The sequence below is a fragment of the Tigriopus californicus genome, chromosome 5, assembly GCF_007210705.1.
Source record: "Tigriopus californicus strain San Diego chromosome 5, Tcal_SD_v2.1, whole genome shotgun sequence".
Taxonomy (NCBI): domain Eukaryota; kingdom Metazoa; phylum Arthropoda; class Copepoda; order Harpacticoida; family Harpacticidae; genus Tigriopus; species Tigriopus californicus.
This window is the reverse complement of record NC_081444.1, coordinates 12,985,836-13,001,424: the sequence shown is the minus strand read 5'-3', so window position 1 is coordinate 13,001,424 and position 15,589 is coordinate 12,985,836. Positions and strand designations below refer to the sequence as shown.

Here is a 15,589-nt window from a genome sequence, read left to right as displayed (position 1 = left end):
AGAAAACTTTTAGACGTTGATCAAATCCAAAGACAAACACGGCACTGCCTATCAGAAAAATTGGACCATTCACGGTCGGCTTCGATATCCGGGCAAGGTTCACACCTCTGAATCTAGCAACCACCAATACAAAATGTACAATTTTAAAGGATGTCTCGTTTTAGAGCACGGATCGTTGAGTCAACTAAGCCGATCAAAGTAATTCGAGAATTAACAAAAATATCTATGTAGATGGATAACTTCGACAAAAACAGAACCCAACCATGACTTGAATGCATTTACTCACACAAATTTGTAATGATGTAGGGCCTAAATACGATAACAACTTATAGCCAATTAAAAGAATGTACTCTGATTTCAGCTCGCGGCCTCCTAATGACTAGTCAGGGCATACTGAAAAAAACAAGCCTCAGAGAACTCTGAAATAACTCTTACATGCGATCAAAGCAAAAGTTTTGGGGCTAGAACACAACATGAATTCGTGTCACGGGTTACTGAAAAATATAGACACAGCTCTGCATTACAATTTAGCTCAGCCCAATTGTCAGCCCAAATTATAAGAAGCATGACAATGGATCCTTTGCACGAACTTTTAAGACAAACGTATTACTTTCATGGAAAGACACTATCAACTAATACTTGACTGAAACACTTGCACCACAAAACTCTTCTAATATCCACCTCATTGGTTGGTTATTACATCGCGGGCTTAAAATCAGGCAAGTTCAACATTTAAATACCACCATCCCCACCACCACCACCAGAAGAAACTTCCTTGAAATGACCAAACTTTCAAAGCTCGAGGGTTCAATTATGCAGTTTTACTGAATCGGATCCGAATTAAGTCACTGAGTTTTCTTTGATTAGATCAATTGAATATGAGTTGAGGGAACTCATATGGTAAGTTTAAAAATGATTGGGACTTGTGTTTACTAGTAATAGCCGCTTGAAGTTTGGAAATATTGTCTCTGTTAGAATGCCGCTTGAAGGAAAATTACTCCACAAATCCAAAACGACAATGGTGGAGAGGTGGGTTCGTGCATCGTAACATTTACTGCAGCATGTCTTAAATTGCCCTGAGTTCCAATAAATGAATCAACTGTTTTGAAAATTCAAACAGAGACTCTAAATGGTCTCATGTAAAACTGGGTAAAAAACAAGCCCTTTGGCTTGGCTAAAATCGGAAATTACGTTTTCTCCTGGTGTTTGTGTATTCGTGTTCTGTCATCCTTGAATATATTTTTTTTTGTAAAAAGCATCAAATAATTGACACCTATGAGGGTCGATTTAGAAGACACTCTATAAACAGGCTCACTCATTGTAAAGACCAAAATGTATCTATATCTTTGAATAACACGACAGTGTAGCTGCAGTACTTGATAATGATATTATTATTTCATTGTTTATGGAGATTTATGTTGAGCTGACATTGACAAACATCTCGAGAAAAACAAGTTCTTGTGAGTCTGAACGCATTACAATTTGGTCAGTTCTCCGACTTTTGTCGAAGGGCTCACTTCAATACCTTTTGTTAGATTTAAAGGCTCTTGATATGCAAAGGCTTCAATTGAATGTCATTCTTTGTTGAAGCGTTCGCATCTCAATGACCATGAATAATTCTAACACATAATTTGTTAGAAACTAAGAACTAATATTAGGGCTAAATTTTAGGACGCACGTGTGGCACTTTTATTTGAGAAACTGGCTAATCATAATCCCCAATTTCCAGCTACACCTGCGACGTGGATTACATATTCGACGATGGAGACCAAAGCAAGAACATTGTGTGCCAGTCCAATGGAACATGGACCACTCTGAGGTCTTCGTGTGTTCGTAAGTGTTGTTACAAGTTGAATTGGTAATGGAATGGCCAGCAAATCTGAATACTTTAAAGCCTCACATTGCAACCAACTACCCTTGGACAAGACCATGGAATCTTGGTCAATCTCTTACTTAATCGACCCCGGGAAAGAGGAGATGGTAACTGATTACTCCCAAAAGGTCAGAGTAGCGGTGGGAAACGGGATAATTTACCAATGTTCAGCGGGGAAAAAGTTCGAAAGCGATCCCACTGGCCTCAATGGCTCTTTAACTGTGTCGTGTGGAACTGATGGGAACTATCAATATCCGGGTACGTGGCCTTCGTGTGTTTCAAATACAACGTGTGGCTCTACACCTCCATCCCCATCCAACATGGACAGTGACATATCATCCGGTTTCACTTACCTTAGTGGACATCAAATCAGGCAAGTTGGGCATTTTGGTGGAACACCCACCGCCAGGGACTTCCTTGGGTTGACTCGAATTTCAGAGGAACGATAAGGGCATGGAATTGATTATTAGAGAGGGTCCTTTCACTTCACAGCTATTGGTGTAGAAATGAGTTGGCCAGGCCATTCTTAGGCGGTGTGGAACAACCCCGATCTATTGTATCTACATGCCATTGGAACACGACTTGGAGCTCACACCCGTCAAGTTACCATTGCAAAAGTAATCAAACAAGCGTTTCCCACACTTTCAGAAAGTGTTCATATTTTAGGAACTGTTTCAGATGTCTTTTGTGCCGAGACATTACCAAGTCTAACTTCAAAGAATTTGGAACTATTCTTGTGGAACAGTCAAACTTGGGAAGCTTCTGAAACACTTAGAGGTCGTTTGCTGGTTCATCAAGGTGAAACATTCAAGCTTCAATGTCGGGACGGAATGGCATTTGAATCTGATCCAAACGGCAAGGAGAATCATGTCATTGTTCCATGCCAATCAAACTTAACCTTCGGAATGCCTGCTAACTTACCTTTATGTGTTCAAAACACGACTTGTTCGGATCCTCCTTCACCACCGTCTAACATGAATTCCTCTTGGGTTCCAACAATCACATACCACAATGGAAACCAGATCTAGTAAGGAACTAGAGCCAAAATCAGTGGTCAATGGACGTGAACTATGTGTTCTTCATTTCCTTAGTTACATGTGCTCGTCTCCAGGTGAAGAATTAGCTTTCCAAAAAATGATTAAACCACAGGGCAAAGGCTACTCAACTTGTTTATGGTCAAAACAGTGGGATGTTGATCCAACTTCCTTCGAGTGTTTAGGCAAGTACAACAGATTAGGGGACTCTGTATGCATTTCCGTGTGACATGATTCTAGCTTTCCTTCCTTTCCTCCTTGCTGCTTTGTGATAGAAATGACATCGCATTTTACTCGACGGGAAACATCATTTTTAAACCGCTGCGATAATGTCGGTGTAAAAACTAAAGTAGCTCATGGTTTACATTTTACCTCAAAAGTGAGAGGTTTGACTCTTTCCTTGAATTGTTGATGCTCTAGACAGTTTTCCCTACGTCCATAGATTTGAAAGATAGCTTGGGCCTTTACTTTGATATCAATAACATATAGGTCAAAATTTTATTATACATGAGCAATTTAATCACTTTTTGTTAATGTGAAACCGTTTAATTTGGTTGATCCAAAAAGAACAAAATACCATAAGGAAACCTCTGAGAGACATCAAAAACTTCCTTTACTAGCCCTTTTTTACTCAAAGGTTATGCAAATGACCAATAAAGTATCCAATCTACGTCAATAGAAGGCATGTCAATAACGTGGTTTGTACTTTTCAAAGTGGCTTATTGACTTCTCTTAGGCAAGAGTACAAATCGACTTTCGTTTGTTCCGCGACAAATATCCAACAAATCTTGGAATCTAATTGCAGTAAAACTTTGCGTGGGAAATATCCCAGATCAATCGACCCGTCATTTCTCAGCCAAAGTTCAAATTTCGAACGGAAGTTGGATTGAAGTAATCGATTATTCGAGGCCTCAGACTGTGGCCGTGTCAAGTACGCTTAAGTATGTTTGTTGGGATGGGTATGCCATTGGTGAAAACCCATCAGGAAATGCCACCGAAATTGATGTTCTTTGCAATGGATCTGGAAAGTATGAGCTCCCCTCCGATTGGCCCAATTGTGTTCGAAACAAAACTTGTTCGGACCCATCTCCATTATTGCAATCAGGGGTGCAAACCTCTTATCCTTCCTCGATCACAATCAACAATGGCGGCACGATCACGTAAGGATAGACAACTATCATTCATGAAGATTTCCAAAATGTGAATCCATTCCAGGATCGATTGTTCCGATCCTGCCAAGTCGTTGAATATCAACGGTGGTGTTGAACGATCAAAATCGGTCATGTCTACTTGCCAATGGGATACCACGTGGGATGTTGATTTTGACCAAATAACATGTGTTGGTAAGTTCAGATGGCCAATTACTAACTTTTGTTTTTGAAGTAAGTTTCACTTTCTCTCACATGTTAGCTACTCATTGCTACGATATCATTCCTAATAATGAGTTGAGCCATAATCTGAGGGCTGAAATTCAAGGAACAATGAACTACTCAAGCCCCCTGAGATTGCCATTTGGTGAATCCTTTGAGTATCGATGCCTTGAAGGGTTGAAGTTTGCAGAGGATCCGAGTGGATCCAATGACTCCTTCCAGGTTTTGTGCACCAAAGATAACGGATACCAATTTCCGAGCTCGTTTCCAAAATGTGTTGCTAACACGACCTGTATCTTGCCTTCCAATATCCACTCCACTCAAAAGCACACGGATACACCTTTAGAAACCGAGTTCACTAATGGTGAAATGTTCAAGTAAATTTAGTCATTCACCACGAACATTAATGCTCGAAAATGATCAAACATGTTCCAATTGCAGTTTCTCATGCTCTAATCCGGCCAAATACTTGGTAAACATTGAAAACCCTGATGATATTTCCATCTCGATTAGTTCGGTCTGCCAATGGTCGACTAAGTGGTACCCTCTGCCCAATCAATATCGATGCAGACGTTAGTTTAAAAAATGAACCCGCTCAGATAGGTTCATTCGCATAGGCTGATAAATTCATGTTTGTTAGGGTTTGCATGTGATCCACCTAATGACCCTCCAAGTGATTCCGGTTTGGAGTTGATTGACGATGGAAATCCCATTCTCTTCGGAGAAATGGCCATATTTAGGTGCAAAGAACCTTGGGTCCTATCCAACAACCCAGATGTCAATGGAGTTGAAGTTCTCTGTGACGCTGAGACTGAAGATTACGCTCCAATCACATGGGATGATTATCGTTGTGTTCTGAGTAGGTTGACAAGATGAGTATTTGCTTTGATATTGACATTCACTTGATCCACTTTTTGGTAGCCCAATTTTGCACCCAACCACCCCCAGAACCGCCAATCGGTGGATACTTTGAAAAGGAGGTTCCGAATAAAGGTGCGATTTGGAATAGTTCTCAAAACAAAACTGAGATACTGAGATCAAGTATTGCTCCATTTTTCAGACATCCATCCATACCAATGCTTTGCGTATGGAACAGGGTTCAAAAAAGGCAACTTTGAAGAGATTGCCAACGTTGAGAATACTGAAGAATGTCAATACGAATGCCAACTCAACGACATTTGTCTGTTCTTCACATACTATGAAGACAAGAAAACTTGTATTCTGAACAAGCTACTACGTGCGACACGAATTTTCGGCCAGTCTGGTATCACCGGGCCTAAATTATGCAAATGTGAGTTGCTAAAATGTCGCTTGTTATCTCTGTCACAGGTTATTATTTTGAAGAACACATTTATCATTTAGCACCTGGACCCAAAAAGGACTTCAGCCAATTCAAAATAACAGCTAGTTCAATCAGTCCTGGAATGGACCCAGAATATGCATTGGATGGATAGAGATCAAAGACAAATTTTTACCAGAGCAAAGAGGAATCGGGACCTTGGATCAAGATTGACCTTCTTGAGGAACACCTTATCACCAGTGTCATAATCTATCTTCCACGGGTCATAGAAACGAGGGACCCAACTTTTTCCATACAATTTGAAAGCACATCTGGCAGCATTAGAGGTTCTAGTTTTCGTCCCACTGAAAGCACACAATATAGGAAGTACTTCTCATTTTTGCCTACCTATGAAGGAAGATATTTGACCATAAGAAAGTCAGGTTTAGTCGGCGTTCTTTCAATTGATGAACTTCAACTCATCTTCAATGAGAGAAGTACGTGGCATAAAAAGCATGTGCATATATACGTACGACACCATATATGTTTAAATCTTATTATAGATGTAATGCCCTTGCTCAAGGATTGCTCAGAAATGATCAGATGGAACAAAAAACTAGGGTCGTTTCATGGTGACCCTACTGGAAAACTGAATCCAGCCACTGGACAACTGATTTACTGCGATAAAGAAGGTTGGACTGATATTTTAGTTCGCAAAAGGGAACCCAAAACAAGTGTAAGTTTAAAGTTGAAGTAGTTGCAATTGCCACTCGAGAGCCAGACCTGTGATGCAATTCTAATTGCATTTACATTTTTATGTAATTTTAACTGATTACATTTGAACTCTGAGTAATTGTGATTGTGATTAATTGAACTTATACCAATTAGAAATTACAATTACATTTTCATACATATAGCAAGTCTTGGCACACATGCTTTAAATCACTTTTAAATTTTCAGCATTTTTCAACGCAAAACATTGTCTTTTGAGACATTCTCGTCTTCTCATATTTTTTTTTTCAGATATGTTTTCTTTCCATGCACGATTTAAGAAATATTTTTCGCATAATAAATGCAGCAACGCAAAGAATTCGTTTATATGACAGGACATAAGGTTTCTCTAAAATTAAAAAAAAACTCCAGGAATCCGAGCAACTCTTCGTTAGCAAAACAGTTGCAAATAACTTACAATTTGTGATTGTGATAATGTGATTCAAATTAAATTGAATCACAATAGGAAAGTGGCTGTATTTGATTACGGATAACAAGAAGATAATTGCTACTGCAATCTATAACATTAAATTGCTATCTACATGTAGTTGTAATCAATTCCGATTACAAAGTAATTGAACTAGGTCTTTGGTCAATGATTCGTTACCGTATTTCAGACGAACTTTGAAGAAATGACAATGGATCAACTTGAAAGTGGTTACTTTTCCAATGGAGAGATCTTCATGGGATTGAAATTTCTTTACCAGTAAGATACATTATCAATATTTCCAAACAAAAAGTTTTCAGAGGCATTTCCCTAGTCTTACCAATACCGAGGACTACGAACTGAAGTTCATCTTGACTGATCAAGATAATTATTCTGGAGCAGCTGGCTACGACTCTTTTCAAATTCTGAATAACCATACCTATGCGTTCAGTATTGGAAGTTTCGTAGAAGAGCCCATTTTTGCTGGAGACTCATTCAGCGTTTACGCCGGAGTACCATTCTCAACGCCGGACAAGGATAAAAGCAGAAACAATTGTGCTAATAGCACTGGAACGTCTGGCTGGTGAAGCGAATTTCTCGTCCTTGCACAGTTCCACGTGTTACTCAGCTGTCTCCCACTTTTTAGGCTACTTCAGGATGACTATTTAGAGGCATGCACGCGAGCAAACTTGTTTGCGCCCCAGACAAAAGAAAATAACTCGTTTGGTGGCGTGACATGGGGCACATTTAGGGGTCACAAACATCCTTTGTCAAGACTTTGGCTGAAAGTTCGACCCAAGGAGTTTCCAACCAAAAGTACCTAGGTTTTACATACTTTTAGTGTACGAGTATTATTGCTTCATGCTGGCCACTTGTTTTCATTTATTTAGTTGCATCACCCTTTCCCAACAAAGCTGAAATAGATGCTTGGTATAAGACAGCTTTGACAACAGAATATGGAACAAAATATGCGTAAGTGAAAAAGGTTTTGAAAATATTGATTACAGAATATTTTGATCAGTGTCAATTATTCAAAGGTACTATTGTAATGATGGGCGTAAATGGAGCCCACAGACTCTCGACCAACCGCTTTACACGTGCCAGTGGAACCAAACTTGGTCTAGAAATTATGACATGACCCACCATAATTGTGAATGTGAGTGCCTCGGCCATGTTAATGAATCATAATGAAATTGACGAAATATGTAATTATCAACAGGGTATAAGTGCACTCATCCACCTCAAGTCAAATTACTTGGTCCTGACTTTATAGTCCTAACCTGGAAATATGACTCAACTGGACTGGATATTGGACAAGTAATTTTAAAGTTACTTGGCTTGTAAATCGCAGGATTTATTTCTCTTTAACCATTTGTAGACACTTCAAGTTCATTGCAAAAACGGAAAGAGGATTAAAGGTAACCTAACGCGCCGAGGTGTGGATGTAGAATGTGGTCCGGAAAATTCATACATCTTCCCAAAGAACAAGATGACTTGTGTTTCAAGTACGTTGATCAATCCAAGACTTGCACAAAATTAAAAAAATAAATTAAGAATCAGGTGATCAATAACAGTGGGAATGTATCACTTTATTGCTACCTTTTTAGGCATTATTTAAAAGCACCTAAAATTGTCAATGCGTTTGAAAGGCAATAAACAGCATGTACAGTTTACCAAATATTTTTGTTACTTCACCTTTAAGAATTTCCAATTCATGTTTTGACATTTCAAATCAATGCCTTTCAGCTTCTGTTTGCCCGCAACCCCCGAGCAAATTGCCCACGAAATCGGGCCCTTGGGAAGGCGATATTGAGTTATTAAAGCCTGGAATATCCTACACCGGTCACTGCTTGGGGCAAAATGGTTTTAGGGGATATGAAATTGCTCCAAGTTGTCCCACTGTATCCGTCCGTACAAACCTGCATGAGAAAGATGATCCAAGAAGCAATTTGTTCAAGGCGGTGCTGTATTTGAAAATGGCAGGAACTTTGGCGCATTGGCAGGAATTCAATTGGCTTAATGTCACATTTGCGCAGAACATATCCATACGAGTGAGTGGAATTTTTTAAAGAGAGAAGTCAGACCAGTTTTATGTCCGAGGGCGTTGCTGTTTTAATTAGGACGGGATTGTTGAAGGCCTCTATCCGAATCAAATTGCCTTTCCCTGGGATTTAGTTCCGGGCTCTCGTGTGATTGATTCTGGATCCGAGATATTCATAGATCGGATGATTCATTATGACGTAGACGCCAAGGATGAACGACTTTGTGTCTACGACATTGATTGCAATTATTCGTCTCCAACTGACATCTTGGAGCCTCGTTCCACGCTCAAGGGCAACTATGAGCCAGTCACTACGTCCCATCTCTATCAATCAGAAATCCAATACACCTGCGGCTTAGGAAGAGGCTTCTCCGTAGAGAACCCTGGTGAGATTCCTGATGCGACCAGAAAGTTTTCTTGTACTGACAATGGAACATGGAACAATGACCCCCACACCACGGATGCTTGTATTTGTAAGTTCGACATTAGCGTTACAAAAAGCGGAATATTCAGTATTAGTGCATGTGTCTAGGGACTCGTTGCATCCACCCACCCATTCCACCACATGGATCCGACGTTCGGTTGTTCCAGTATATGGGAGAACCGGTTGACGTGAACACAACGTTTCTATTCCACACCAATATATCGTACAATTGCTTCAATGGTCGGAAATTTGTCCAAGACTTTCACCAAGCTCAAGTTCAAGCTCGTTGCCTTCCGGGAAATATTTGGTTGGTTCCAGACGACTGGGGCCAATGTGACGAAAGTAAGTAGATTACACAATTTTTTGTTTTCCCCCCTGCTTTGCATAATGCTTTGTTCCAGGATCGTTCACGTCGTTCTAATGGAACCTCTGCTGTAAGAAAAGTGGAAGGAGGCTTTTTCCTTTGGTCATCTGTCACGAATTTGCTTTGCAATTATTGCCTTAAGTGTGCTGCCGTACCATCTAATGTAACTTAAATTCGGTTTGTCTGTTTTAGCTGTAACTTGTTCTGGGCTTGAACCTGCTCCAACAGGGGGAAATGCAATTGTCATCAAACATGGATCTCGATTCGGACCAATTTGCGATGGTTCTGGGCATTCACGAGAACAGCTTTCTGCCTGTCCGAAAGTGTCCATTGAACCAATGACGAATGCCAATGGACGGGCCAAATTCAACTTGATCTTCAACAATTCTGAGGTGATGGTGGTCAAAAACGTCTTCATTACATGTCGATTCACGTCCGCTCCACTTAAAGTCAAGGTAAATAAAAACTCACCTGATCTTTGGCTGTCCGATCAACCCGGTCAAGTGGAGTAAAGTCTCCTTCGAGGGCAGAATACACCTTGGCCCTATAATATATCTTGTTTATTCTAGCTTCCTTTGGGGAGGGTAATTGCAACCAGGTCAGCCAATGTTTTCGGATTGGACCAAAAAGTAAATTTAGGCCCTTACGACATCACGAGCCTTCATCTGGAGGTGGAATTTGATCCTGCGTATACGTCGATCTGCATCGAAAGTTTGGAGTGTCAGACGTGCAATTCAGGGTATTCATGCCTGGCTCTCCAGGATGAATATTTGGGCAACTTATCCCAGGTACTATACTCGAAACTCTCATGAGTGCCGTGGTACTATCATACGCGCTCGTACAGATAACATTTGAAACTTGGATTACCTTCTTGAGGAAACATACCAAATCCTAGATTACATGCTCAACCCCTTCATCCAAGATTAGTAGACCTAAACGTTACTCTTGTCACAAAACTTTTAATGAGAACTCTGATCTCTTCTCATTCAGACAACCTTCTTTGACCCCACGCAAGAATACCAATATGAGGCCCAAATCGCGTATGATTGCGGCCTTGGGCGGGCTTTCAATCTGACTCATCATCTTTTGGACACTCAAACATTGACTTGCCAATGGGACGGAAAATGGGTTCCATCAACTTCCGTTGACAATTGCGTTTGTAAGAAGTTCACATTTTATGTACAGGGGTTGAGGGAGAGTCATGAATGATTAATCGGTGCCCTCTCTAGGGACTCAATGCCTGAAACCCCCTCTCCCAAGGAACGGTTCCAATTTGGAGGTCGTCAATTGGGACGGTCAGCCAATTGAGTTTCATGCTGAATTGGAATATCGATGCCAAGGAGGGGCAAAGTTTCAAGACGATTTTCATCAGAACTCGGTGAGAGCCACGTGTCGTCCTGAAAATATATGGGAAATTCCAAAGCCGGAATGGCCACAATGTGTGGAAAGTAGGTCTTTACATACACTCCATTCACGAGACATTCTTTCACTAATTCGGGAGGGTATTTAATTTTTATTCACATAGCAAAATTTTGTCCCCATCCTCCGTCTCCGCCGGTCAATGGAAAAATCCTAATAAGAAACAATGGCCTCTTATTTGGTCATGTTTGCCAAGGATCTAATAGGTCCTTCGTTCCCATGATTGGCTCTGGATGTAATAATCCGGAAATTAGACTCAGATCCACGTACGAACAAGGCTATTTCCCTAATAAGCGAATCTACTATTCGTATGATATCAAAGTACGATCGGTCAAACCTGGGGAATGGATCGCTTCTTGGTTGATATTCTCCCAACCTGTTTCCACAAGTTCGGTGAAAATCTCCAGCCAGGTCCGATGATTAGATAACATTTGCCAACATCGAGGTATTTGACATCAATTCATGTTGCCTTCCATGTAGTTTGCAAACCAACTAAACGAAACCTCGAGCCAAAACATGTTGTACTTAGAGGTGGAACTTTCACCATACGCAAGCAATGCGGATAATCTCATTGTCATCATTATTTCCTCGGAGTTTGACGCTCAAGTTCCTTGTCTCATTTCGCACACTTGTTCAGTTTGCGAGCAAAAAGCGGAATGCTCCTTGAAAGAGAGACAGTTTCAGGAAGACCTTTATGACCAGCAAAGTCTGACCAAGTATGGAACCTTGTTGGAGTATGAGTGTGGCCTTGGAAAGGCCTTTAAGGTTGACAATGTCAGCACCATTCCGTCTCAGTTTATTGAATGCCAATGGAACGGGACCTGGTCACCCACAAATCAAATTTACCCTTGCCATTGTGAGTTCCTCTATGGGATCTGATCATAACTTGGGACTAAAGTGCCCTTCATAAGTATTCCTTATGTCCCAGGGGTGGCTTGTATTGACCCACCCAAACCGTTGACCAGGTACAATCTTGTTGTTGATTACGTTGAGGGAAGTGTTGTGGATTTTGGCGACTCTGTTCACTATCGATGTCGAGAGGGGTTTTATTTTGCTGAAGATTTCTACTTGGACAACTTCACCTCCATTTGTTATTCCAATGGAACATGGTCCTCCCCGAAATGGAAAGATTGCCTCGACCCTCTGAGTAAAAGGGCTAATAATCTTGATTTATCTTGCACTTGAATGCACAAACATTACCTATGTGTTCTCATCTAGCTCGTTATTGTCCGGATCCTCCAGATACCTCAAAGAAGGGTGGCAAATCAGACTGGAATCCAGTTCTTGCAGGAAGAACACCATTCAATACAGTTGTTAAGTACTCGTGTCAAACTGCACGAAAGTTGCAAAGAAATTTATCGAATGGAACAACGGAACTGTATGAAGAACAACATTTACGCTGCGAATGGAACCAAACTTGGTCACCAAGTTCACAAGTAGGCAGAGTTGATTGTTTCATTAGTGTTGATAAATGCATAGCTTTTTGTGATGCTACAGGTCGATGAGTGCATTTGGTATCAATGTCTTGACCCGCCAACTCCATCCGGAAGGGACCTTATTCCTTTGTGGAACGGATATCCTTTAGAATTCAATGAAACCGTCGAATATGTTTGTGCCCATGAAGGACTTTGGTTCGAGAATGATTATGATCAGCAAAGCTTTGATGTCAAGTGCTTAAAAGATGGATCATTTGACCAACCGGAAGAATGGCCTTATTGTGTTCGAAGTAAGTCCTCATAACTTTATTTCACAAGATACCACTCAACTAGGTTTAGCTGGAAAAAAGTCTACCGAAACAGAATTCCAAGCAGTTCAAGACGAAACATTGATTGATATTACTTAACTTTGAATTCTTATAACATCTGATCCACCAACGAATTAGAGTTCGCAGATCTGACTAGCCCTTGAATCTTGATCAAAAACTTGTCCAAATCTAAGTTAAATTATGCTATTGGATCAACTTCCACATATTCCTGACGAATATTTGAGCGGAGGTTATTGAAGAATGATTGAGCCCGAGAAAGAAGAGTGGTAGCATTCATTGTTCTAACTAGAGACCGTCCAGTCAGGGACCTGTTAGATATAGTTTACGTCATCAAATTCGACCAATTTAATTGGCAGTTAATTTTTTATGAACGTGTTAAAGGTTCCATACAAAGCTCAAAAGGGACTAAGTCATTTCCAAAAGGAGCTCATTCATTTGTAACGCGTAAGAAGTGAAAGGTTTAAAAAGTCTGTGACAGATATTATCCACCACGCTTAACCCAATAATTCCACCAGGCATACGAATCCAGTTATACGCCATTACAATAACATGAAGTAAGTCTCAATGAAATGCAGTTGCCACACTGTTCTCTTGCTGTCTGCTAACTTTGAATAAAGAGCTTCAAAAGTGAGAGTACCGTCATGTTTTATGGTTAACACTGTTCAGTACAAAGTAAAGTGTTTCATGAAAGAACCAGGTGCGCCACGTGTGTTGATTTTCACTTTGACCTCTGATTACACTTTCTAGCAATTTAATTTTTAGAAAAATTGGATTAAAAAAAAGCAGCATACATGTTAGTAACAATGTAAAATGTCTCTATCCACGAATCAACTAAATGGCTTGTCATTAAGAAAAACGTTAGTAGTTTCCTTGAGGTACATATTCAGTGGTGTTTGTCATGACATTATTTCTTCTTATAGAGAGCATTAATTCAAAAACTTACACCATCAGAAATCTTTCGTGCCCTCTCTCATTCCCTCTATGTTCAGAGTGAAACATTTTTGGACCTGTTTGGCTTTTTGCAAACCTACTGAACTAATAGTAGACCAAATAGTTCGAACATATTCAAGGTGTGGCTGAACCATTGGCTTGTACAGAGTAACCATCGTGATACTATATCTGGACTTCAACGTGCAATGTATGCAACGGCATGTTTGGAAAGCTTTGTCAACTTTAAACTAGAAGATCATGGAGTACTCCATGACTAGATATGCTCATAGAACTTTTCATTATTTTAAAGGATTACATCTCAGTTCTACAAGCGGAAAGTTTAATGGCGTTGCCCCAAAAGTCATAGAACGTAATTTACTCTCGCGACCCTTGTGTACATTTGATCTAAGTCATCTACAAAGTTGCTATAATTTTGGCTATTCCTACCAGAAACTAACTTTGTATCGTCAGAATAAGAAGAAAGACTGGCAGTAATAATATCCTTTTGAAGAGGAGTAATGGACAAGGTGAAAAGGAGAGGTCCTAAGAAGGAGCCTTGTGGAACACCCGGCTTGATATCATACTTGTCACTCAGGGATCCTTCGACCTTAATCAATTGCTTCCTACCAGAAGGGAAACTTCTTAACCAATTGAGAACCTTGCCTTGGATCCCAATCTCATGGAGTCTGTTAATTACATGCCCATGATCTAACTAGTCAAAGGCCCTGGCAAAGTCGAGATAGACTACATCAATTAACTCATGACTCTCAAGTCTCCCAATTACATGCTGCATATGCTCAATCAGTTGGGTAACCGTGCTAAAATGGACTCGGAGCCTCGGGCCTCACGACACCAGGGCTTGTCCATGAATTATCCATGAGGATCACGTCCATCTGCCGCATCACGGCCTTCCACACGCATCACGGGCCGTCTGTTGCATCACAGGCCTTCCGTACGCATCACGGGCCGTCCGCACGCAACCACGTGTCCTCCATCGAATGTGGTCCACACGCTGCATCCACAGACCTTCGCTGCGACCACGGACCTTCGCTGCCACCACAGACCTTCGCTGCGACCACAGATCTTGGGTGCATCCCTGGTTGATCATGACCTGCCGAGGCCGGGGTAGGAGGCAGGATCTTCCGCCGAAATGGCGGCTTTAACCGACTGGGCCATGTTATGTTGACATGTGACGGTGTATGGATGATATTTATTGCTGAGAGATGGAGGTATATATATAGGTGAATGGAATTGAACTATGGCGAGTAATGAGGGGTGTGGAAGAGTAAGCATAAATGAAATAACGACCGATGACTAGGATACAACCGCTCTACTCTCTTCTCTCAACTGATCATTCTCATGGAGGCCTTAGTTCTACCTTGGATCAATTGCTACTTCCATAGGGCTTGTCAAGCGAACGCGTTCATGAACAACTGACGTTATTCCATAGAGTAAAATAAAAAACAACAAGCCCAGCCAAACCGCACTGTGCAGACATTGAATTTTGACATTTATTTCGTTTTACCTGCTTGTCTAAGCAAATATTATTGTGGTATTGAGCCAATTTGACAGCGGGTTTACCGAATTACACCAAGCATGTTCATTTTGTTGGGTTTTGTAACACAGCTCACTCAAAATCACTCGATTATTGAAAATTCAATGGGCGGATGGTCCGAGTTAGTCGTGATGTTTGTCTTAGTTCTCCCTCCCCAAAATGCCCAAAATCAGGGTGTCGGACCACACTTTACTTGAATTTCCTTCACATGCCGTATTGAAGGCCAGCCACAGCTATTAAATTCAAATTGCTGTGGAGTATATTTGCTATTTTGCAACTCTTTTTTGAACAAATTATTCCCCAACTTCGCAATTTTAGCTCGCCTCCCACCTTTCGG

At 40.8% G+C, this 15,589-nt stretch overlaps 3 protein-coding genes and 1 long non-coding RNA gene across 4 annotated transcripts in view; all 4 read left to right on the top strand.

The window, feature by feature from the left end:
• The first annotated feature begins 4,151 nt into the window (after positions 1–4,151).
• LOC131880926 (uncharacterized) lies at positions 4,152–4,677 on the top strand. The gene is made up of 2 exons (XM_059227658.1): positions 4,152–4,250; positions 4,318–4,677. Exons 1-2 carry the CDS (start codon positions 4,190–4,192, stop codon positions 4,656–4,658), a joined length of 402 nt encoding a protein of 133 aa, XP_059083641.1. The 5' UTR covers positions 4,152–4,189; the 3' UTR covers positions 4,659–4,677.
• Positions 4,678–5,318: 641 nt separating this feature from the next.
• LOC131881029 (uncharacterized) lies at positions 5,319–6,286 on the top strand. The gene is made up of 3 exons (XR_009373319.1): positions 5,319–5,568; positions 5,640–6,053; positions 6,120–6,286. It is a non-coding gene; the product is annotated as an uncharacterized LOC131881029 (long non-coding RNA).
• Positions 6,287–6,896: 610 nt separating this feature from the next.
• Positions 6,897–8,373, top strand: LOC131880916 (uncharacterized). The gene is made up of 7 exons (XM_059227647.1): positions 6,897–7,033; positions 7,089–7,337; positions 7,401–7,570; positions 7,645–7,726; positions 7,792–7,910; positions 7,974–8,071; positions 8,133–8,373. Exons 1-7 carry the CDS (start codon positions 6,960–6,962, stop codon positions 8,292–8,294), a joined length of 954 nt encoding a protein of 317 aa, XP_059083630.1. The 5' UTR covers positions 6,897–6,959; the 3' UTR covers positions 8,295–8,373.
• A 2,423-nt stretch (positions 8,374–10,796) lies between these two features.
• Positions 10,797–15,589, top strand: part of LOC131880574 (sushi, von Willebrand factor type A, EGF and pentraxin domain-containing protein 1-like) — a 10,120-nt gene continuing 5,327 nt past the window's right edge. The window contains exons 1-6 of the mRNA XM_059227242.1: positions 10,797–11,031; positions 11,109–11,413; positions 11,483–11,858; positions 11,931–12,149; positions 12,221–12,438; positions 12,500–12,728. Coding sequence (XP_059083225.1) covers positions 11,222–11,413; positions 11,483–11,858; positions 11,931–12,149; positions 12,221–12,438; positions 12,500–12,728 — 1,234 coding nt within the window. The 5' untranslated portion in view covers positions 10,797–11,031; positions 11,109–11,221. The remainder of the gene's footprint in view (positions 11,032–11,108; positions 11,414–11,482; positions 11,859–11,930; positions 12,150–12,220; positions 12,439–12,499; positions 12,729–15,589) is intronic.